This window comes from Oryzias melastigma, linkage group LG16 (genome assembly GCF_002922805.2).
Source record: "Oryzias melastigma strain HK-1 linkage group LG16, ASM292280v2, whole genome shotgun sequence".
Lineage (NCBI taxonomy): Eukaryota > Metazoa > Chordata > Actinopteri > Beloniformes > Adrianichthyidae > Oryzias > Oryzias melastigma.
The window spans coordinates 7,454,938-7,480,798 of record NC_050527.1 but is presented as its reverse complement, the minus strand read 5'-3'; the positions used below and the strand labels follow the sequence as shown (position 1 = coordinate 7,480,798).

Here is a 25,861-nt window from a genome sequence, read left to right as displayed (position 1 = left end):
TTTTACAAACCTGAGGTTGCACAGACCTGAAGTCAGTTATTCCCCTTTGCCCCAGTAACTTCTGTAACCCTTCTGCTCTCCTTAGCTTGTTTACATTAAAAGTGGGGTCATCTGGACCCCATAAAACCTTTTTTTATCATTGATTTTTGAGTTTCACTAATGTCCATGGCAGACATAAAATTCTGTCCACCTTTGTCCACATTTGTCATAGAAGGAATCACACATCAATATATGGCTGGGGTCATCTGGACCCCAAAGATAGCGGAAGGGTTAGACGATTCATATTTAAAAGACGGTCTGTTTTAAGGTCATTTAAACACTTGCAATTCAAAACCTTAGCTCTAGGGGTACAACGATTCATTTCAATGATTCGTGTCATAATTTGTGATTACAGATATGATTCATAGTCGGTATTTTCTAAAATCTATATATTCAATTTATTTCATTTTGAGACGATGTCATAATGGTATCTGTATCAAAGTCAAGACCCGGGGGCCGGATCCGGCCCTACAGATAATTTTATTTTATTGTTATTAATGTACCGATGTAATCTTGCGCTTATTTCTAACTTGCATAATTTTGATAAAATATATTTTTACAGAGAGTAAAATATTGAAAGTTATTTAACATGTAAGTTGATTTATTCTGGAATAACATTCCTGGCTGTTTTGTTCATAGTAATGTTAAAACGTTAAGTTTTTAAAGTTTTAAAATTTTACTTTTAGTGTTTATCCTAAGGTGCGTTTGGGATTTTGGGCACCTGTGCGATTGAGTTTGACACTTATGGTATAGGTTGATTTGATTAACAATTTGCCTCTGACACATTTATCTTTGGGTCATGGGATTATAAATTAATTTATTGATCACATCAATGAATTGTTACACCCAAACAACCCACAATACTTAAGCATAGTATTATTAATATTGTACTTTTAAATACAGTTTCAATTTTTAAAAGTTCATGTTTGAGAAGTAAAGCAGGACATGCTGCAAAAGGTCAAAGGTTACGTGTTATGTTGATCGCGATTTTAAAAATCAAGGAAATAAAACAAACTAATCTCAAAGCCAATCAATCTTTTTTTATTTACTGATTAATATGTTAAATATTCAAAAAAGTAACACAAATTTAAAAAATGAATATTTTTATGACTTCAACTGTTATTTTTAAGCATCTATTCTACTTTTCTCGGATCTAAGCGACATTAAAATGTAACTGCGTGTTTTTTTATGGTAGTTACTCGTGATGGTAACACGTAAACCCCGAGAGGCCGGAGGGTCGCTTCTTTGAGCCGGAATGGCCACCGCTAGAAGGGACAAAGTGTAAAACTTGAGCGGAAACAAAATGCGGATATGTGTGTCAGCCAAATTCCCTCTCACGAGCCGGGACGTCATCTGCGTCCCTCCCTCTCCGTTATCCCCTCACTCCTCCCTCTGTCTGTCCCTCCATTCTCTCGGCCCGCTCCCCAGACGGCCCGACCTGCACCTCCGCGCCGCACGCCCTCACAGACCCCGCCGACTCCGCACACAGCAGGGGGAGCGAGTTAGCGGAGACACCACCGCGAAAGACGGAAAAGCCTGAACGGCCGATGGGAGAAAAAGCACGGCAGCATCTCACTAACCTTTAAACCCGCTTTCTGGCTTCCATACATCCACCTTCCCCCAAAAGGAAAACTCCCTTAGTAGCTATGGGAAGATGCGAGAATTAGCATCTGGACTAGCGGCGCTTTTCTGACTACAAGCAGCGGCTGGAACGCTAAAGGGGACCGTTACATTATAGCTGCCAACCAGGGACCCGGACGACGCTGTGGAAGTACCCGTAACCCGGACTTTTAGACCGAAAAGCAACATTTAAGGTGTCCCGACAGGAGAAAGTGCTAAAGTAAGTGCTCTTTCGCTTTCATGACGGCTAGTAAATGATCATTTATGTGCGCTGGAGTACTTGCGGTGGACGCACGCATCGCCTGGCTGTGGCGCTTACGTCATGACGTATTCATGGAGGAATTGGTTACTTTTCAAAACAGGCCGCTCTTGTATTTTTGGAGGAAATCTTCTCCTTTTTCCATGGAAAACCACTTTAAAAAATCATTGACACGTTGAAGCAATCATTGATCACTCTGTTTGGGTGTTTGAGTGCTTGCTAAAACAAAATTAAATAAATGTTTTAACCAAAACGAAGGGATCTCAACATCTTTTAAGCTAACGGTCAAACTTAAACCCCTAAAACATTAAAGGATTTTCCTTGTTTCAAATCCTTATAACATATTAATGCTATTTTTTTCTTTACAATACAATAGCTTAAACAAATTTGAGTTCCTGTTTTGGCTCTATTGTTGTTTTTAGATACGTTTACTGTTTTTTTCTCTGCATCCTGGGGTAGCAACATTTAAGCTAATCTGAAGGCAGTGACTTAAAAAAAATGAAAACAAAACTTCCAAAATCTAAAAAAAATTGTAGGGCAAATTTACAAGTCTGTATATATATACATACAGATTAGTATATTTTTTTGTTATTCATTGCTACTGTTCAATTTCAATTAAATATTGCATGATTATTCATGTTGAACTTTACAAAATTAAATGTAACACTCGATCAACAAATTATATTTAATATAATCATTTAGCAGACACACTTATGTGAATAAATATGCCATGAATAAAATGATCAACCAATAGATATAAGTAGCTTTATGGCAGATAGAAGAAATAATTCACATTTTATAATCAAATGAAAAGTACTTAGTCAATTGTCAATTTCTAAGAAATGTGTGGCCAAAGTTCAACATTCACTGGTAACACACTGATTGTCTAAAGGAGATGTGATTACATCTAGTTTCTTTTTACCTTCTTTCTTTGGGTAATCAGTATTGCGCTGAACCTACCTATTATGCAATTTGCATGACAATTGCTAAAGCCACACCCTGTGATGTATTCACTCAGTACTTTGGTTGATTTGCATCAACAATTCATCAGTTCATTGCCAAACAAAGTCACTTTCTTTTGACGATTTTCTATTGAAAATCATGTTTTTGTTGTTTATAAGATGTTATTTTTAAGGGGAGTACATATATAAAGGAAATCAAGACCTGCATTTCTGGATATTTTTTAACTTGGGAGTAAATTAAATTAAAAAAAAAAGCTTGTAGATGTGAAATAGCTTCCTGCTCTGCTCCATTCTGATACATTCACTTGCAGACAAATAGATCCGTGTACGTCTTAATTTTCCTCGTCCTGCTCAAAACGGTACAGCTCCAATATTAATTCTTATTGCACTGCTTTTGATAGGTTGGGGTTATGAGGGGCTGCAAGCTAGCAGGAGAGTGTGTAATCAAAGGGATGATGGTAAATTAAGGGAGGTTTACTCTACACTAACAACTCAGAAGTGAATTTCTAAAGAACTACTGCTGCTCTGCAGACACTAATACCTATAAATTGTTTTTGGCTAAAAACTGCTTAATCATAATTAAAAAACCTAGAGGAACTTTAACATGGCAGATTGGAGACAAGTGACAAATTGACCGACTATAAAGTTTTTGGAATGCTTTTACAAAAATGTGCTAAAACACCTAATTTTTGTTTATTTAGTTTGATTTTAATAATCTGATTTAGTAGATTTTTTTCTTTGTAATTCTCTACCAAACAACTCTCTCTAAAATGTAAAGGATGCCTGTCTCATGATTAAAACCCTCTAGCTCCAAATGCCCAAGGCATGACCTGAGTTACAACTAATGGACCGTGTGCAAAAAGTGTTACAGCCTCTCCAGCTGCCACTCGAGCATATGCAGTCGGGAGAGACTCTATGACTTTTGCTGTGATCGACCTACGTGGCTAAATGAGTTGGATTACAAGAAGTAAGCAGAGTTAGAATTCAGAAGCATAAGCAAATGAATGACACATCATTTATCCCTTGTGCTATCTTATGGGGTCCAGATGACAAAACTTTACATTGACGTGTTAAAATGTAGGCTTTATTTTGGATCATTTGTTCCAGAAACAGATGAAAAAAGATACATTTTCAGCTTCAATCCATCATGATGACTAAATCCATGTACGTCTTCGTTTTTCTCATCTAGCTCAAAACTGTACGGCTGGATAGCTCCAATATTGCTCACCATTTTTGTTACACCGATAATGTTAGGTTGGGGTTGTGAGTGGCTGTAAGCTAGCAGAAGAGTGTAAACAGAGAGCTCTCAGTTTGGAAACGAGACAGCGTTTGGTGGGATTACTCCATGTAAACACAATTCCGAGGCAAATTCCTAATGAACTCCTACTGGAAAATGACGATTTTTGGGTAAAAACAGCATAATTGTAATTAAAAGACCACTAGGAACGCTTTTAAAATAGATCAAAAGATAATTGGAGTGGGACTTAAATCAAAGCTTTAAAAATGTAGGACATTCACAGTTTATACAATTGTCTTCATTGCAGTGACACAATCTCCTTTAAAGTCTGCCCATCGGTTGGTTGGGGGTTCCCCTCCCAGATTAGACCTCCTTGGGGGAAAGCTGCCCTTTAATTCTGAAGCCTTTTGCTCACTTTAGATTTAAAAAAAGCGTCATGACCAACAAACTCAAACATTGCATTTCTCTAGCTTAAGATTTGGATACGTTTGCCTCAGAGTTTCTCGGCTTTAATACATTTGAACCCACGTCGGTCTGATTTTTACAGCGTGTGCCTCTTAAGCTGCGGTGGGAGTAAATACGTGGTTGTACAAACACAGATGGGATGTTAAAAGTGACTCACTCTCCTATGACTTTGTGTTCCCCTGTCTGGTTCCGTCTCTTGTGATCTCAGATAAATAAACCACTATAAAATTGTGGAGAAATAAACTTTATTATGTTCTTTGGGAAAGCCAAAGCTGTCATTTTCTCATGTTTTTTACATTCTCCAGGCCGAGTTGTGTCAGTCTTTCCTGGTAGCTTACTCACCCCGTTTCAAGTGTTTCTCTCCAAATGATTCAGAAATATGTAACATGTAAAGCATGACTCTGCATGTTTAGGTTTATGGTTTACAATCCTCTGGTTGGGATGTGCTTTAGAAGCAAAAAAGAAGCTAAATGTGAGTCAAGCGGATCCCACTTCCCTTCTCCCTCTCCTGGTGGAGGCGTCCCGTTCTTTCATTGGGCCTTTTTAAATGGTCAGAGTGTGGTCATATGATCCGACAGACCAATAGGGCGTAGTGCAGTGAAAACCAGGGGGGAGGCAGTGGGTTTTAACCATGCTGCATTCACTGGGTGACCTCAACTTGAAGCCCTAAAAATAACCTCTTGGAGTTCAAAAGCTGAACCCACACAGCACAGAACAGCACAGCGCTGCAGCGGCGATCCACACCTTTTCAAGCCTTTTGTCCCGCGTTTCCACTATCAGCTATTTGCTTTGGTGTATGTTTGTCAGTTATAGCTGATACGTTTGTGGAGGGTTTTATAATCAGTCATTATGGAAAATAATTTTTACAAAGCAAACACGGTTCCCTTCGCACTTTGAACCACATGTGCTGTTACTCAAGAGCCGATTTACATGTCTGTTTTTGTGACATGATGTATTCACTAGCATAGCGACCAGAAAAACCCTGTCATCCTTCACATTTACTAATGCGTTTGTAAAGGGAGGAAATAAAAAAAAAAGTTGCCAGTGTGCTTCAGTTTAGGTGTTGCAACAGGAAATAGGGCCCACGGTGACGAATGTGACTTGATGTGGAAAGCAACCAATTCAAGTAGCATGAGACCTTCTCGTGAAGTTCTTACATCACCCAACTTATAGAGGATGAAAATAAGTAGATATGTTTACTAATAATAATACTTTTTTGTTGAAGATTGAATCAGAAAAAAAGAGTAAAATCCAAATTTTGAAACGTTTCCATCTTTAGTTGCTAAAAATACCTGAAAATATTTCAATAAAAAATAAACAATCAGCGTTTGGGTGTCAAGAAATATAAGAAACTGACTGATGCCTTTAACCCTTCAACACCTGAGGCGTCTTAAACACAAAATCTTTGACTCGTCGAGCCGCTTTTCTCCTTCAAAATCCAATAGAATCACATTGATCGTGTTAACGGTTGAAAAGTTACAGTAAATAAAGAACATAAACACTGGAGGTCCGGTGTTAAAGGGTTAAAATCAAGCAATGGGTGGAAGCTACATTAATATCAAAACTGCTTTTTTGATAAATCTAAAAAAATATATATATTTTGCACTAAATCTCTCTATAAAACTAAGAAAAAAAATAATCCTAAAATTATTTTTCTTTCATATAAAACCCATAAAAAACATTTTTTTGTTGGCATTTCCTTCTTTAATACAGTTCTAAATATCAGAACTGGGAAAAAAACCCCTAAATTTCCATAAAAATGAATTCAATTTAAATGGCTTTTTTTTTCAACAATACGGATGCCGCCATGTTGGAGCCACTCGACAGTGATTGGTCCGAGTCGGTTGAGTCATTGACAGTTTATATGAACTGGATGAGACAAGGTGTTGACGTCACCCGTAGGAAATGCCATATTTCCAGCTCTCGCAAAATCAGCCCTCTCCGTCACTTCCTGATTCGTCTACCGCCATATTGTAACCCGTTGTCAGTGATTGGTCCGAATCGGTCTGAGTCACGTTTTTAGAGGAACTACAGTCGCCAATCATGAGTGAGCTTGTTCCGGCTTGTTCCAAATCCACACTGAAAGCGAGCTCGGGAGAATCACAAACGTTGGAGGAAGGGCGAGCGGGCACCACATGCTTTTACCGAGGCATCTGATTGGTCAGTTAATATCTTGAAATACTTGTGATAAAGAAAAAATATCTTTAAAAATAGGATTAGAAAAAAGTGCTAAGAAGAATGCATCATAGAAAAATGGTTATGCTGACAAATAAAATGATAGACTAATAACTGTCTATTTCTCAATCGAAGTCAATGGGATTTTGGCTTTCTGGGAACAGCAGCTACTTCCTATTTGGAATGGGAGGGGTCACTCAGTCGAGTTCTCTATATACAATCAATGATACTTGCCCTTCATTGTTATTGTTATACCTAATTACTGCATGGAAACTGGACTGCTGACAGTTGTTGACCACTCAAAGAACTGCTACAATGGAAGAAACATTCACCTATTTATAATTACAATCATATTACTCAGTGTTTCCTAGTCCTAAATTTCACTGAGGAAGGAGGTAAGAATGTTGAATTGTGACCAGGAAGCTGTTGGTTCCTAAAAGTTTGGAGGTCTGGGAGAAGAGGGGTGGGACACTGAGCTTCCTCTGAGTTCAGGTGTATTGTTGATGAAGAATCAGATTCATCCCTAATATCCATGATGCTGCTGATGTGGAGAAAAAAATCATTTTGGAAAGGTAGCAGATCCTTTTCCAGTTAAGAAAGGCTTTTCCGCATTCAGAATGCTGAAAAAATGGCTGCTGTTGGAAATTGTTGTTCACCTTTGAGCATAGGGTCTCGGGGTCGCCACAGCGAATCAGCTGTCACCGACTTACACAGGTGGTTAGGCCGAGTTTTACGCTTGATGCTCTTCCCGACACAACCTTGTATTTTATCTGGGCTGGGGACCGGAACAGGGAGACGGTAGACTTGGGCCCTCCGCTGGCTAAATCGTAGTCAGGCAGTAACGTTAAGGGTCTTCCTTAAGGACTCACACTTATAGCGTCCCCCTGGAATACTTTTGAAACATTATGAAAACATAATTTTATCTATACTTCTCCTGAATCTCAATAGTCTTACCCTGATTGGTGAACTGATTGTCAAGTCATCATTACCAGAAGACAAGTAGCATTAGTGGGCTGCATGGTGGTGTAGCGATTAGCAGCACTCTCACCTCATAGCAAGGAGGCTCTGGATCAAGGGGGGATACAGAACTCTAAGTCCCTTTGCTATACCCTTAAAATATTTCTTTTTACACCCCTTTCAATTCAAATTCCCCTTCTGTTGGAAGGGTTGGGAAATAAATTGGCTTCTGGCTTTGCCCAACAGTATCTGAGATAGGCTCTAGCAACTCCATGCCCCCAAAAAGGGATAAAGTAGGTTTGGAGAGCAGATGGATGGACGGATGGATGGAACTAGGGTTACTTTGCAACAATGGAAAAAACGTTATTTTCCGTCAATGTGGATGAAAGAAATTCCTTTCTTGGTCTAAATCTCACCAGGAGTTTAAATTATGCTCTAATATTCATTTCATAGGATGTGAATATGAGTGAAGGTCCTGAGCTCCAGTCTAGATAAACAGCCAAACTGCCGTTTGCTTGATCGCAGACGGCAGTGGAGCTTTACTGAGTGGAAACGCTCGTCAGAATCTTGGTTTGCTTTCAAGTTGACCCAGGTGTGGTTAAGCAAAGAGGTCAACTAGTGGGAGTTCAGGTGCATTTACGTTGGGAGGTTTAATTTGCATTAGAGTTTGTTTGGTTTAGATAGCCTACTTTGTTTGGCCAGTGTGAAACCTCATCTGAACTATGGTGCGGACCAAACAAACCCTCGTCCATTTGAAGGTTTCAGTTCTCTTGAGGCTAAACCAAAGTGTGGAAGTGAAGTAAAATGAGTAAATGACATAAGTGATAAAAAAAAAAAACATTAATGAGCGCAAAACCAAAGAAGCAAGACTCACAAAACATTTGGAAAACATGTAAGGAGGTAAATGCTGTGCAGTGAGGAGGTGGTAGCACTTGTTACTGTGACTTTAGGAGAATCAACAGGACTTGCAAGTTCAGTTTTCTTCTTTTTCCTGGTTTTGATTGGCCGTCATTGCCCCCAAATTAGTGTTTTTTTTTCTGATAATTTGATCCAGTTCATTTTTTTGATGAAGATTGGAAAATCACTTGTATTCTCTGGCCATTTAAGCAGAGCTTGTAAGACTATGTTGATAAAAGTTTATAATTTTGCAAAGACTCACAAGAAGGTTGTGTGGTCTGTAAATGTGGTGCAGTTAGGTCTCAAAACCCTCATCAGTCTATAGCCTTGTTTCCACTGAGTGGTCCAGTCCGGTACGGTCTGGTATTTTAAGCGTTTCCATTGTATAATGGACCTATTGAACAGTTCTGACCCGTACTTCTTGAGGGCTCCCATCCACTGTAGGTCCATAGAAAAATAGTTGGGGCGGAGCCTCTGTTTCCACCCGCTGATTGGTAGAAAATGATGACATTAGGAAGCACCAATATAGTGCTACGCTAGCGATTCCATTTTCCTCTTTATGGAAGTATTCTTCTTAGCCGTCCGCAATCTACTTTCAAATGTTAAACTCCTGTTATACATGATGAACAAAAAGTAAAGCAAGAAAAAGACGAGCTGCTAGATGACCTCCAATGTTGGTATTTTTCTAGTTGTCGCACTACAATGACGCAATGACACGCTAGAGGTCTACACCACGCATGTACCACGAAAACAAACCGCTCAGTGGAAGTGAGGCTTAACTGAGTGGAACCGCTCGCCAGAATTAACTGGACCGTACCAATACTTACCAGACTGCTCAGTGGAAACGAGGCTTTATGACAGTCAGCTGCTTTTCTGCTTCATCTTTTATTTCTTCGTTTCCGTTGCTCATTTCTGACTTTACTGCCCACCCTAACAAGCAGCAGCACTCTTCAAAGCCGTACAATTTTTTTTTTTTTTTTTTGCCTCAAACTTGAGAGCTGAGCGTAATGGCGGTACCCAAAAGGTGGGCATGTTTTTGCCATTTCCCTATGATACTGAGTCAATACTGTGAAAAATCCGGTTGTTACTAAAAGTTCAACATTTTTTGATTATCAAAAGGCCTTCACAATACATCACAAGTTTATCGTCATTTCAATATCGGCGATACATGTACCGAAAAGATGTCTTAAATTGCAACAAATGGCTACCTTAAAAGTTTACACGTGCAAAAACAATCTTGACGTATTAAAGAAATTAGATAGAATCATTTTCCACATATGACCAATCGATGGATCTCTTTTATGTTAGATACTCACCTCCTTTGTAGGCATGGAGTAAATGTATTTAAATAAAACTGATTCAGTGAAATAGAAATGATCTATTAGTTATTTTGCTACATGATTATGTATCACAAGTCATATCGTCATTACAATATTGATCACTATTATCGCAGTTTTTCTAATACCCTACAACCCTAGTTACCAACTATAGGGTTGCCAGTATAAGTCGACTAATCGATGACTAATCGACTATTAAAGTAGTCGACGAATAATTTAATTGTCAATTAGTTGTTATTTCATATTATATGGAATTGCAGTGTAGTAAAGTTGAAAGTTATGATGATATTCTGCTAGCTATTTTGGCTAATTTAGATTTTTTTCAGTTTTTTAGGCTATTTTGGAGTTTAGCTAATATTTTAGCTGCATGCTAGCTGTTTGGGCTAACTTAGGCTTTTTTCAGTTATTTAGGCTAATTAATAAGTTTAAGTAATATTTTAGCTGGCTATCAATTTCAGCATTTTCAGCTATTACTGTACTTTCAGTGATTTCAGCTATCAATTTCAACATTTTTAGCTATTAGCTTCAGTGATTTCAACTATCAATTTCAGCATTTTCAGCTATTATCACTAGCATCTTTAGCGGCAAAATTCAGCTTACAGCATTCATAAAATAATTGATGATAGTCGACTATTAAAATAGTCGTTTGTGGCCGCACTATTATCAACAAGAAATGAAAATAAAAATATAAAACCCCTTGACGCTGATGAAATATTTTTGGACGGCAATTTAAAATATTTCTGAGATTAACTGAGTGGAAATTCCCCCCAAAATGTAAATATCCTCACAACAAGACACGTTTCTATAAATGTACTTTTAAAGGAAGTACTCCTCATTGAGTCGGTGACGGTTTTCTTCTGTTGAATGTGAACCATAAGAATAGAGACAGAACCAGCCCTGCATTAAAATCATCGCTCCGTTCCTGGCATTCCTCTGAGGACGCTCATGAAGGGGAGAGCTGTACAAATGTTTCTTGGTCAGTGAATTTTTCATGATAACTGTTGGGGAGGGAGCAGCAGGGTGGAGACGGGAGTGGAAGCAAAGCGCTCGCATGCCTTTGGCCTTTGCAGCTGCGTGGATGGGGCGGCGGCGGGGAGGGGGAACAGTGCATATGGAGACGCTCCTGCTGCCCCGCGCTTGCAGATGAATTATGACTCACATCCCTCCGATGATCTCCCTCCCTCACCACTGACTTTTTCGCTCTCTTTCCACTCCCTGAACTGAACGTCGGAAATATTTACCTCTGTGCCCTTCGGCTAAAAAGAAGCACATGGATCTGCTGCTGAAAGTCTGAAGGGGAAAGATTTGCTCACACAAGTTTTTTTTTAATAGCTTTCTGCCAACAATCTATGCTGTTATATGTAGAATGTAAAATCTTCTCGTTTTCTTCAAATCACCTCCTTAATGAACCCCACTCTGCATGACAAACTTGTGCAGACTTCACAGCAGGTTTGTTTACACATTTTTCAGACCTTATCTCTCCAGGCTTATAAAGCCATAAAGGTGGCGCTTACCCCTGCTGTGTTTTGCATTTCAGGATGCTGTCAGAGCTGAGCGAGTGGTTCTGGCAGGAGCGGCTGTGGTTTCCAGAGGGTCTGGGCTGGGCGGACCTGGAGGACCGGGATGGACGGGTTTACGCGAAACCCAGCGATTTATGGGTGGCACTTCCCATCACCCTGGTATTCCTTATTGTCCGTCAGATCTTTGAAAGGTGATTCCACTTTTGATTCTACCATGAGGAAAGCTCATCATGTGGGTCTGTCCTCTTTGTCTTAAGTTAGAGTCTAGATCACTTGTTTCCTCTTCTAGACACAAACTTTTCACACTATTTCCCTCAAAGATTCTATTAAATCTTCTGCTTCATTTGCGTCTAGAAGCCTGTGCATGACTTTGATGTCATAACAGTGCATGTTTCCACTTTTACTCCTTGTAAATCTCTTTTTATTTGCAACTTCAGCAACAGGAAAGCGGAGAATCAGTGCAGACAAAAGGAGTTATTGCTTTATGAATCTACCTGACAGTTGCTTGAGCTTGCCTGTTGCTTAATAAAACTCCAATAGGGGAAGCAAGAAGCAGTATAAACTGTATATCCTTTCATTTCAGCCTCATGTCCATGGTTTTATTTAAATAGTTAATAGACGAGAAAGCAAAGCAATGATTCACCCTGCACTGCAATTATGAGAAACTGCATTTACAAAAATAAAAGATGTTTAGGTGTGTTATAAGCTTTATAATTATGGCTGGGTTGATTAAAAAAATCAATTAGTCAATCTGAATCGATCTAAGTTTAATAGATTAATAATTCATAAAAGTAGAGATTGATCTAACACATAATGCTAAAGTCCTCTAGCTTGATGCTAACGTTTAATGGGATTTCCCATAGGACGGCTAATGCTAACATTCGGTTGACCTAAACAAACATTGCTGAATAAATGAACGTCTTTATTTACTCACGTGCATGAATTTTCCAAACTATTTTAAGGAAATATTTTTTAAAGTAACTATTTATGGTCTAAAGTACCGTTTTTTGCTCATACTTTTTCTTCATCTGGAATAAAGTGTAATGCTGTAGCGCAGTCGCCACCTAGTGGAGAGGCAGAACAATAGTTGGAATCTAACACTGTATGATATTAACAATCTCATTATAATTTCACTAATACATTTTGCAGTATATGAACTGTATCAGATCAATATGAATATATTCAAAAAATATTTAGATTGTTAACGTATTTCTAAGCAAATTTGTCTAAATGTGTTAATCATATAAACTCAAAATTGAATTCAATCAAATTGAATTGAAAGGATCAAAGAATAATAATAATAAAAAATAAAATCGAATCGATTCAGGCTCTGGTGAATTGAATCGAGTAGATTCTGGAATTTATTGGTGATACCAAGTCCTAATTTTAATAATTAGCTAGGAAAATGATGTTAGATGAGCTTTCAGCAGGGGAATGAAACATCAGTCGAATCGTACCCTCTGTGCACTTTTAAATTAAACATACATCCATTTTTACATGTAATTTAAATTTTTTTACCTCTCGTTCTTAATGCTTTCTACACAGGGAGAGGTAAATCTCCAGATTTTTTTCTTTGGATTTATTCAAAAGGATCCATTACAGTAGGGGGAGGCTGTTGTGGAGCCAAAGTGTGCAATCATCGTTAGAGCTATTTTAAAACATCTTTTAATTATGATTATACTGTTTTTAGGTAAAATAACAAAAACATGTGGTGTTTTCTATGACATATTTGAGTCCCCTTCCATCACCCATAACCGAGTTTCCACTAGCTTACAGCCCCTCATACTCCCAACTCAACATCACAGATTCAACAAAAATGGCGAGCAGTATTTGAGCTTTCCAGCTCAGAAGACGTACGTGGATCTAGTCATCATAACGGATTGGAAGGGTGCTTGTGGCCCATCTTTTTTATTTTCTACATCAAAAATACACTATTTTTATCTGCTCCTGATTCATAATAATTTGAATAAAGAAAAACTCTGAAATGTAATTTTAAGCTTTATTTGGTTCATATATGCTCTCCCTTGTCAAAAAAATGCCAAGATCATGTTAAAATCATTGTAGTGAGTGTTTAAGGAGCCACCTGGTATCTGTCTACATATTTCAGTGGAATTCAAACATCTTCTGTACTGTAAAGTTCTGGTTTACCCCACAAGCAGCTTTTCGTGCATCAGCATTTTGTCATCCGTCTTGCACAACACACTTCCTGCCTTTTACTTCTTGCTTTCCCACTGCAGGCACATCCAATCAAATGAGCACAAAGATTATTTTTTTTGATAGTTTCCTTTGTAAAACATCTTAAATAGTTGTGAAAGAAGACGTTTTTGCACCACATACTTAAACACCAGTACCAGAAAGAACCACTATTTCAGCTTTTTTGGGATGCTGAGACACAAAGTAAAAAATGACTTGTAGATTTTACAAAAAATAAAAAATAAAAATACAATAAGTTATCTACTTAAGAGTCTAAAATGAGACAAATATATTTTTTTGAATTCTGAATGATTCTTCGATTCTTGCAGAGGAACACAGATGTGCAGACTGTTTGTTGACTTTTTTGTTCCTAAGCAAACTCCGGAGCTTTGCATGATCCAGATGTCATATTGTTTTGGCAAAGCTGCAGTTTTGAAACTCTTGTGGTCTCTTGAAGACCTCACAAAAACCTTTTGGCTACAGTAATCTTATGTGAATTTTTTAAAACATATATTTAAATAGACATATAGAGCATAATCCTAAAAAAATGAGTCAGTATTTGCATTAATTTCATACATTTCATCTGATCTGTTGTTTTGGTTATCTGGACGATTTCTATCATATGATCGAAAAAAAAAAAACATTTAAGCAAGTTTGAATTTTCTGTGATATTATTTTTGTATTCTGGTTTTAGGACGGTGGCGACCCCTTTAGCGTTTCTTCTCGGGGTGAAAGAGACGGTGCGGCTCAAAGCTCCACACAACCCCACACTGGAGTGCTACTACTGTAACGTCAGCAAAACCCCAAGTCAGGTAACGTTGTTCTCCCTCCAGAGGAGCATTGATACACTCGCTTTTACCAGCTTAAAGCCTGACCCCCCCTTGTGATCACTTCAGTCTTCTATAGGGAGCCTGTGCAAGCAGACCGGCTCCTCGGAGCGGCAGATCCAGCGATGGTTCAGGCGACGGAGGAACCAGGACCGGCCGAGCTTATTGAAAAAGTTTCGAGAGGCCAGGTAAACTCGAAAGACAATGTTTTTCTTAAATAGAAACAAAGATGCACTACACTTTGTGTGAAAAGCATGATCACTCCAGGAAGTGTCGATTCTGAAAGGCCTGAGGTGAAGAAAGCAGCATCAGCAGAGCATCATAGAATGACGATCACATGTATTTGGACTTTGAAATGCATCCTCCTGTGTATTTGTTTTTCCATCGCCTGTTTATTGCAACATTGTCATTGCCGTGAGTTTTTATCATCGTGGACATTTATTTTGTTTGAGGACAAATCAATCAAAGCTGTTCTCAAAAATAGATTCAAACTGTTTTGATAGAAGGGACACTTTTAGCTTTAAAAACACTTTTAAAGTTTTTTTTGGCCAAATCTTGATCATTAGAAACACACTCCAATTTAAAAAAAAGTATTTTTAGTGTTCTTTTGGCACTTTTCTGATAATGGATAAAGAAAATTAAAGTCACTTTATTCAGATTGCAGTGGGCAGACGAAAAATGGCGTTGGAAAACAATTGAGTAGAAAATATGCTCCCTACTCGTAGCTCCTTGTTTGAATGAGGGGAAGGGGGGGTGGGGTTGCTCCACACCAACCGTCCCGCCCACAACTCAATTTCTAATGAACTGGAGCTACTCTGCAGGCACAATGTGTTAGAAAATGACAGTTTTTAAAAAAAAAAATGTGGCTAAAAATAGCATAATTATAATTAAAAGACCACTGAAAATGCTAAAAAATAAATGATTGGAGTGAGTCTTTAACACTTTGAGGACAGCGACATTCAGAAATAGCTTAACTCCTGCATGCAAGCTGCATGCATATGTAAAAAACGTCCTTTTTCTTTACCATTTCTTTACCCTAAGTGTGTCATTTTAGATCCAGTCCTTTGCACGGTTGTCGCTGCATTCGTGGGTGTGTGCAGGCGCGCTTGTGACTGCATGTTTGTCGCTCCCCCGGTTATGGTGTGCCTTTCACTGTTCTGGTTGCAACATAATGACTTTTTTTTCTCAATCAGTCCATTGTGGTTGTGCAGACAACAGGCCTTTTGTCTCTCTGTCTCTTTCCCCCATCGTGGTATCTGTCACACTCTTCCTCTGTTTCTACTATCCTATGGTGCTGCTGCGTTTTCAGCCCGTCTTTGTAATGGACATGAAATGAGCAGTGGCATACCTGTTATTGTGTCTGAAACAGGATATTAACCGGGAAGCCGCTGTCTGGTGTAGTTTTGTGTTTGTTTGTGCTGCCTGATCTGACATCCGCAGTGCATTTCTCTAGATCCAAACCCTAGATTTGTTAGTGAGTGAGAGTTTGGATGGATGTAGACTTTTACCCATCTGTTGTGGACGACATGTCTATCTTTCTTTCCCATTGACTGAGGAGAAAGTGTGTGTTTGTATCTGTGTGTGTTCTCTTGCAGTTGGAGATTTACCTTTTACCTTCTTGCTTTCATTGCTGGCCTGGCAGCTCTTATTGATGTGAGTACCTTAGCCACTCCCCTCTTTTTTTGTATCATTTTTGCTAAATTATTTTCGTTTATTTTCTCTTTCTGTGGCATAGGGGAAGCTTATTTTAGTGCGGTGGATGTCAATATACCTGTGAAGTTCTGCTGTCTCATTTCCATCCTGTGTCCCTCTCCAGAAACCATGGCTGTATGATGTGAAGGAGATGTGGGAAGGCTTTCCGGTGCTGGTATGTGTCTCTACAAGATATCTGGAAGACAGTTGGTTGATGCTGCTGCAGCTTCAACTCACTATTCACAGATTAATTATTAAAAATTTAGTTATAAATTACTTATTAGTTACAAATTAGTAAATGAGGCCTCTGTGTTTGAGTTTTCCAATTAAATATGTATTCAGGTTAAACATAATATATCCACTTTTGGACAATCAGAAAGGTTGAATCTCATTAGGAAACTCCAGGCCTCCGAGAGCCGTATTCCTGCATGTTTTCCAACATCCCCTGTTCTGGTATGTTCTGATTGGCTGGACACACCTGAACCAGGTAATCAGTCAGGAGTCTGGCTTTGATATCTTGAAATTGTGCAGACACAGCAGCCCAAAATTGCCTATCTCTGATCTAATTACAAAAAAAACAGTTTAAATCGAAATGCAGTTCAACAAATAACCACTAGGGGGTCGATGCCTCAGTCCAGGGGTCTGCAACCTTCAACATTTAAAGAGCCAATCGGGTTGATTTCTCACCAACGACCTCTCAGCAGGAGCCACAAAGTCTTACAAAAATAAGACGCTCCTTTGTATTTATGTTACTTTTACTATTATGGTAAATATCAATAAATTATTTTTTTTACATAAATAAAACGTAAACATTATGAGAAAAATATCCATTCTTTCCTCAATATAAAATAGGTTACAACTTTTGACATAACTTCTTTTCAAAATAAAAGACAGGATCATCTCAATGTATGGTAATAGGTAGTTCAATGTCAGTAGTTAAAAAAACCTTATGTGTAGCTTATTTAATGTTTTTTTGTTGAATTTCATAAACTTCATAAGCTTATTAGTGACCCTTACGGTGTTTTTTGGACCACATGGCACAATTAAAACCCTTGAAACAGTCTACTTCACTATACTCCGGCGTGTGTGAATTCTAGTTTTGTGCTTACTGACCTCGAGTTCGGAGGTACCCGGCGTTCTGTTGAAATGTCTTAGCACAACTATGAAGCTGTAACGCTTGATGGATTGTTGGAGGATTGTGGGTACTGTAGTCAGGAGCCTGGTGGAGGGATGTGTACTATTCTTTAAATGTTTGTGAATGAGTTTAATAAAGTTTAACTGTTTTGTTTTGACTGATGTGCTTTCATTTATGTAGGCTATTATATGTTATATTAGTTTTTGGTTTTAAGCTAAAATAATTACTAAAGTACTTTTTTTTAAATTATAAATTTCCTTTATATTTGATCTCAAATTTATGGACTAACGGTAATATGTTAGAGGTTTAATGGCGGCGAATGTATCACTCAAACGGTCAGCGGTCCTCTCTGTCTTCCCTTTATGTTTTACAGTCAATTCATATTTCTAATGCATAAAATGCAAAAGAGCAAAATAAGAAAAAAAATCTAAATTAACTAAAAAAAAAGCATATTTGACCTTTTTTAAACACCAACAATGCAGGAAAAAAGGTGTCACTGACAACCACATTTATTTCTACTTTTTTTTTTTTTTTTTACAATGTTAAGATGTTTGATCCAGTATTTCTTTTCTGGTTATTAATAGTTTTAATTATTTGTACATAAACTTGCAGTTTTTTAAGAAAATAATAAAAAAATATTTAAAAAAAAAATCCAAAATAATTTCATTGAAATCTTGACAGTTTGAACAAACAGTTAAATAGTGTATCAATGGTAAATAATATAGTGTATTAACAGCAATAGTGGCTCGGCTGTGTCAGCCTTCTATTATAATGTCCTATTTGTGGCTTAAGCTGCTTTAGACAAACAAAACAATTATTTGACTTAGAATTTCTTATCAATAAATCACATCTGTGAACTAAAAATGCTTTTTTAAGGTGCAGAATTGAATCAAAACTGTTGGCTGAATTTTCACAGTAAGTTTGTGTTTCTTCTTCTTCGTAGACTCTCCTCCCATCCCAGTACTGGTACTACATGATAGAGCTGGGGTTCTACGGTTCTTTACTCGTCAGTGTGGCCTCGGACGTAAAGCGTAAAGTAAGTTCACCCTGTGGTCTGTTCTCTATCGGACAAAAACAAACTTCAATAGATGATCCGCCCTGTAGTTGTGGATGGACGTTAGACTGTATTTACGCACGTATATGAGTGTGTGCGTTTCTTACACTTTGCTCAGCCCGGTCAGCTGAGCACAGCGGGAAAGAATCTTGCAAAACAGGCACAGTGTGTTCCTTCATCTGAAAAGTCCAGCTTAGATACTGCTTTATGAGGATTTAGCCTGCATGCGAATGTTTTTTTTGTTTCTTTCAAAGGTTAAGCGCTCCCCCCCCTTACATTTTTTCAGGACTTTAAGGAGCAGATTGTTCATCATGTAGCCACCATCCTCCTCATCAGTTTCTCCTGGTGTGTGAACTACATCCGTGCTGGGACTCTCATCATGCTGGTGCACGACTCCTCCGATTATTTCCTCGAGGTAGATGCAGTAACAAAAGACATATAATCTCGTGTTCCTTCTACGCTATTACATTTCAATTAACACAAAGGGATATTTTTATGGCTTTTAGCTTCTACCTGTGCTGTGCTACTGTCTCTGCTGTAAGTGTATTAGTTAGGGGTTAAATAAAGTTTTATCTTATCTTCCTCCTGTAAATGAATTAGTCTTTTATGAGCCTTCCCTTGTCTTGTTTATAACTCAAAAGTGCCTTTGCACTGTAAGCCGTATGACACAGCACTTAGACTAGTTGTAACATTTAAATATAGATTCTTACATCATCATCATCATCATCATAAGAGGCAGTTTGGTGTCCTACCTGCTGGGTCTACCCCTTTTTTTTGCTGATGTAATTTATCCTGACAACTCCCAACAAATCCCAACCCTCTAAACACCACACTGCCACCTTGTGGACCGCAACAGAACTAATATCTTGTGGTGGTTTGCATTGTTGACGCTGGAGTGAATGCTTCTCTCTTCTTCTGACAGTCTGCAAAGATGTTCAACTATGCTGGATGGAGAAATGCCTGCAACTACATCTTCATCATGTTTGCTGCAGCCTTCATCATCACTCGCCTCATTATCTTTCCATTCTGGTACCGTAAAGTAATAAAACACAGTTGCTGTGTGTTTGTTTGATGCCACTCCTCATCCCTGGTAAATGTTGCTGTTTTTCAGGATTATTTACTGTACGTGGGTGTACCCGGTGACCATCTACAAACCCTTCTTCGGTTACTACTTCTTCAACGGACTGCTGATGACTCTGCAGTGCCTCCATATCTTCTGGGCCATCCTCATCATTCGCATAGCGATCCGCTTCCTCACTAACAATGTAAGCAGCTGGATTAGAAACTTTGAATGACTTCTAATGGGAGTAATTGGAACTAAACAAGCAAAAGCTGTTACTAAAATTAAGAAGAATGATCTATTTACTTGGAAACTCTTCGTCACAGATGAAAACTTTGAGCCTAATTTACTAAGATTACGTTCTTACCTAAATAGATTACAGGCTCTCCTTAATAAGGATTTGCAATTTTAACATAATTTGATTAAGATTTTAGACTGTGCTACACTTTGTGCTCATCAACTTTTAGCTGAGTTCTGCCATTAAATATTATTAATAATAATAATGATAATTAGTGCTGACATGCAGTTATTTTTGTGCGATTAATTAATCGTGACCTGTAATTAATTAATCAAATTAATTTGTTTTAATCCCAATTTTTTTACATAGTAATTTCTGTTAAACGCCTCATGTTAAAGTATTTTATTTAAGTTTTAAGACTTTGAGGTGCAGTAAAAGATCAAAATAAAACTAAAAAAGGTGGCTTTATTACATTTTTTGTTATTTTTTTTCAATCTTGAACAAATAAAAAACACAACAAAACAGCCTTAGGTCCTGAGTGCTCTAATTTAGTGCCTCCAAAAAGAGTAGGAACACTTTTCTGAGCAATCCTAAAAATACTGAACACGATCTTCTTATTAATGTCATAATTCAAATGTTTATGTGCCTTGTTACACCGAGTGGCTGAAAAATCCTGTGGTGATGAGCCGGGCAGGAGGTTCAACCAGAAGAAGAAGGTCTAAGGGAGCATTAAATGACCTTTCATGATGGTCTGACGTTAGTACGCACAAGGTGTTTGCTGTGTTTTCGGACATGAGCATTAAGGTGGTAGACTCGGGTCATTGCTGTAGCAAACTGGTCAAGATGGATTTGCTGGTAAAAAAGAGACACTGGCAACAGGGGGAAATATAAAAAAATATTTAATGTCAGATTTAATGACCATGACCGCTTCCATATCAGGCCATAACTTATTTGGGTTTTTAATATGCGATATTCGTAAAAATTTGCATCTTTGCATTCAAAAGTGGGAACGTGAGCAGAAAAAAAAACATGCTTTCCTTGTCATGTTTTATTGCATTAATTTAGCTTTTTTAAATAATGATATTGGCTATTTTAGTTTAAAGTTGTGTCAGTTTGAGCCTTCTTTTTCAATGTACAAATTCAACTTACCGATATATGCATCCATTCCTCTCGTTTTTATTGCATGTTTTGCCAGAAACTCCTGATACACATTGTTTGTTTATGGATTTTGTGTTCTATTTTGCGCGTTTAATTCACATAATCTAGTCAAATAGGTACCACTTGTTACAATTTTGCACATTTTTACAATTCAGAACGTCAGTAAAAAAACAAACTTCACAATTTATGCTGCTTTTTTCATTTTATTTTGATTTTTCAAGAGTACACATAATATTGTGCACAATTCACATGCTAAAACAACATTTTAGTTAGCATATGTTAACAACTTTATCAACGTTTAGAATAAAAAAGGAAGAAAGTGCAAACAAAAGAGAGAAAATAAGAAAAAAAGGGCATGCAAATAAATAAAGGTATCATTTATCTTGCAAACATTTTAATAATAGTTGCCAAATCCTATTTAACAGTGTTGGATAATTTTTCCTATTTTAGCCACAAACACTGTTTCATCCAACCCCCTCCCAAATAATACAAAAAAATCTTATACAGGGAAAATGAAAGAGAGCAGACTGAAGAAAAGTCATTTTTCTGCCCCTGTTACATGCATACATCCAACAAAAAGCAAAAGGTACATCTACAACTATGTACATATTGTTACTCAAAACAACTTCCAGTACATAAACATCAAAATCAGTTGAGAATAACATTAAAAATTAAATAATTTATGAGTATCGCTTTTTTTACACATGTTAAATAATGAAATAACAAAGTAATTAGTTGTATTTATTGTCTTCACATTCCAATTGTTGAAAATCAGGTCTTAACCTCGTAAGCTCATTTTTGAGCTAACCCTCTAAACATGTAGTCACAGAGCTCCAGTTCAGTAGAATTAACTACTTTGGTATAACCCAAAATGTGACGTCCTCACGTGTCCTAGAGAGGTTACATGTTATGCAAGTTTTATTTCATAAAAAATGAGTAAAAAGCAGCAAAATTGGTAAATAAATCAAACAGGCAACAACTACGTGTTCTTGTAATTTCAGGGTGTAAGGGAGCAGAATGCTGCAATTCGTACGTGTTCAAACAGGTCTGGCATTTTAGAAATGTCATCAATATTTCAAAGCTATGTCTAGTTCAAGACAATGAGGTCAGAATTCATTGTTTCTGTTTTTGCTTTAAATACTAAAGCTAAGAGGTATAAAACAAAGTCATAATTTAATAGAAAGATAATGTTTTGATTTGTTTTTATGGTTTATTTGCTGGTCTCAGACCTTTAAAAGCAGCAAATGTAACTCAAGTAGAGCCAAAACCCAAAAGAAAGTATTTCAATTCATATTTTAAAGACCCACTGATGAAAATTAAGTTTTTAATGTTTTTTTAAATGTTCTTGTGGCATTTGTATGAAGAAAATTAGGCTAGCTATTTTGGCTAATTTGGGCTTTTTCAGTTTTTTAGGCTATTTTGGAGTTTAGCTATTATTTTACCTGCTATTTTAGGTAACTTAGGCTTCTTTTCTTAGGTTAATTGCGCATTTAACTAATATTTTAATTAGCTATTAGCTGCAGTGATTTCAGCTATCAATTTTAGCATCTTCAGCGGCCAAATCCAGCTTACAACATTACCACAAGTATTATCGCAGGTAACACTGTATATCTCATTTATAGTTAGTTTAAAGCTAATGATAATAAGATGCGTTCTTTGCATCCAGTTTTCTGATTAGTCGACTAATTGGAAAAATAATCGGTGATTAGTTGACTATTAAAATAATCGTTTGTGGCAGCAGTAATTTTGATATTCCTGCATTCATTACAATGTATTTTTTAATAATAAATATGAATTATGCTTCTTTTGTAGCATGAGGAAAAACAGAAATATAAAAAGAAACTATCGTTTTCTTAACATTTGAAATTATTTTTTACGTTTGACCATGTGTTTTCCTTTCAAAATAAAAGACTGCTTGAGCCCGACCGGATCATCCCAGTGCAGCTCTGGACAGCATAAGATAATATGTGCTTCAAACTAATAAAAGATCAAACTTTTTATCAAATTTTTGCTTAGTATTTGAAATCTGTGCATTCTAGGGGAACCATAGAGCAAACAAGACCTCTTCAAGTCAGCAGGGATGTATCTTTGAGGTGCACCTTACCCATACATTTATAAACTTAATCTAAATTAATTAAATCTGATTGGAGTGGATCATCCTTGACAAATTATTGCAAAGACATATTCAGAAATTAGAGCTTCATTCTTTTTATGTTTGTGTGTTTTATTTCCAGGAAAAAGTGGACGATGAAAGAAGTGACAAAGACGAAACCGACGAATCGGAAGAGGAGGAAGAGGAGGTGAAGGATAAAAACCACTCTAGGAAAAATGGACCCATGCAGAACGGTCACACAATTCACAACAACAACCACCGCAAGACGGAGTGAGGCGCAAACAGGAAGGAAGGAAGGAAGGAAGAATGGACTCATATCCCTCAACGAGAGCTCTGCAAGAGAGGAATGGGAAATGAAGAAGGGATGTAGGTGGAGTGAGGGGGCGAGTATTCCCTAAAAATTAAAAGCAGCAGCAGGTATTTTAGGAAAAATTGACACTGTTACTTGTTCACACATATGTATAAATACTCAGTAGTTCTTTAGAGGGCACAGAGATCCAGCAGATGACACTACACTAACAAGCATGACTTGATGGGTCATTGCTGTTGTCTTAACTTAAACCCCCCAAAATTTCACTGCTGAGAAAATGGAAAGGAGGAAATAGGAAAAGGAGTGATGCTGCTTCCACTTCAGCTTCCCCGTTTTAGCTGTGTGCCTTAGAGAGCCGGCTGATGGCTGCTACGAAATCATTTAAGAAAAAAAAAAGCGCCTCGCTTTAAAACTCTAATGCTTTATTCTTTTTAATGTCTGTTTGTTTGTACAGAGAGAACAAAAACGCATTTTTGTGAAAGTAAGTGACACCGCAGGGCATTTCCTTTCTAATTTGTTTTATTTTTTTGCCGTCTATGCAACCATGTAACCCGTTGGCCGTTGAAACATTTTTGCACAACACATGAAGTTGCAGCACGACTGAGTGACTCCGCTCTCTCATGTGAAGCCATTTAGGAAAATTTAGTTTAGTCAAATTCCTTCTGTTGGGTTTAATGGAAAGCTAATTTTTAGCATTGTTTAGCCATCGTGCTTCAGACTCACCTGAAAAGTGATGACTCGGCTTGATTTAAGTAGGATTTTCTGTTGGAGTTTAGCCAATAAAATGGGCCAAACCTTCTGGAGTTCACTGCCAAATATCTGAAAATGAAAGAGTGATTTTATGGATGAGTGAGTTTACAGGAAGAATCCTAAATGATGTTGTGAGATTTTTTATTTTTTTTATGTAAAAACTCCTGAACTGATGAATGCTCCAGGGTTGTTCTCATGCTTTTATGTAATTGTATGTTAAGTGCCTTATCTGTGATGAGTCCAGAGCGCTCCTGTCATTCTCTCCTTTCCTTTTCTCCCCGCACACCTTAGAGCTTTAACTTCAGGAGCGTCATCCCTCCCCACTCGTCCCGACTGAAGAACGGCCATGTTTTTCTAGCTCACTTTCATTCCACTACGACATTCTGTGTTATTAACTCTGACCAACAGCAGCCTTCCCATCCCCACTGATAAACAAAACAGCTCTGTCCTAATGACAGTGTTAAATTTTTATATTATTGTTATTATTTTTTTTTGGTTTGTTTCTTAAATGATGCCTAAGTATTGTTATTAATGATAAAGGCTCATGAATCACCAGGAAAATACTTGTCGTTATTTGTGGAGATGGAAATCAATTCACTTTTGTGATTTTACTGAACTATCAAATGTGTTTCCAAAGTTTTATTTGAAAGATACCTTCATTGAAAACAATATTCTTGGTTTTTTACAGTGAAACAAAGCAGGTCAAAGCTTTACTAAGAGCGAGTACATAATCAGGATTGTAACTGCACTTAAATCTGTTGGTTAGTTGCTCCTAAAATGGCTAAAATATTCAGATCATCATTTAAATAATGTTGAGAGTTTGACTTGGAAACAAATCTTCAAACATTTGCAGGTATATTAAATATTGTGGTATTTCTACTTTATGAAGCCACACACTTTTATTTTTTGAAGTAGATTTTCAAATCAGAATTTTGGAAATTACCAAATAAATAACTAACATTTTTTTTTTTGCACATGTAAAAAACAAGGGATATTAAAATGTGGGAGATAAGTTATCATCTGTGATCACCAACGTCCACGTGCATGTTTTCTTTTTTTCCCCTTTTTTATGAGTTATCCCATTAAATATGGACACTAAATTCCTAATAACCTAAACTTTAAAAAGTAGAATCTGATGCCTTTTAGTTTTCCAGCCAAGGATTTTGTCACTTTCCACTATGACACTTGCATCAAAACTTAAACTTGTTTTTTTTTCAATTTTCAGTAGTTTCTGATTGATTTTTTTAAACTTTTACAAAACTTTATTTAAAAAAAGGTCTAAACATTCTTCTAAATTCAGTGTGTTTGTGATCATTTTGCCTAAAGACTAATGATATCTTGTGATGTTGCATTTAGTGATAATTGTATCAATTTAAAATGCTGAAAAGACGATATTTAATGAATTAATATGTGTCCTTCAGCATCTTACTTTTGTATTTCACCTAAATCCCGACCTCTAGTTGGCAGCATACTTTGAGCAGCTCTGCACCGCATCAGAACCTCAAGATCTCACCAGAACCGGCTTGTTTTAAATGTTCAGTCTCATTGGTTCTGTAAGGCTCGTGGTTTTTGTTGTTATTAGACATGTACGACTTAGTATGACTTAGTTTTTTTGTCATACTCATTTAAATTGTTCTGGTACAGTCATGGAATATACAATGATACATATTGTATCGTGATACACAATTTTATTGCCAGACTTGCAATACACGCCCCTACTAAAAACCCACACTGGATTAAGCTCATAGTTCTCTCTGGAAACAAATCCTGGTTTCATTTCCCAGTCCTTCACACAGCCAATTGAGCTTCCCAGCTATTTTTTTTTTCTTGCCCCAAGGTAATACATTTTAAAAAGTGTTGATG

At 37.2% G+C, this 25,861-nt stretch overlaps 1 protein-coding gene across 1 annotated transcript; it reads left to right on the top strand.

The window, feature by feature from the left end:
- The first annotated feature begins 1,353 nt into the window (after window positions 1-1,353).
- Window positions 1,354-24,559, top strand: cers2b (ceramide synthase 2b). The gene is made up of 11 exons (XM_024267933.2): window positions 1,354-1,879; window positions 11,486-11,659; window positions 14,356-14,473; window positions 14,558-14,676; window positions 16,084-16,141; window positions 16,305-16,355; window positions 18,259-18,351; window positions 18,656-18,784; window positions 19,292-19,398; window positions 19,481-19,634; window positions 23,060-24,559. The coding sequence occupies exons 2-11, from the start codon at window positions 11,487-11,489 to the stop codon at window positions 23,210-23,212; spliced, it is 1,155 nt and encodes a 384-aa protein (XP_024123701.1). The 5' UTR covers window positions 1,354-1,879; window position 11,486; the 3' UTR covers window positions 23,213-24,559.
- Window positions 24,560-25,861: the final 1,302 nt, after the last annotated feature.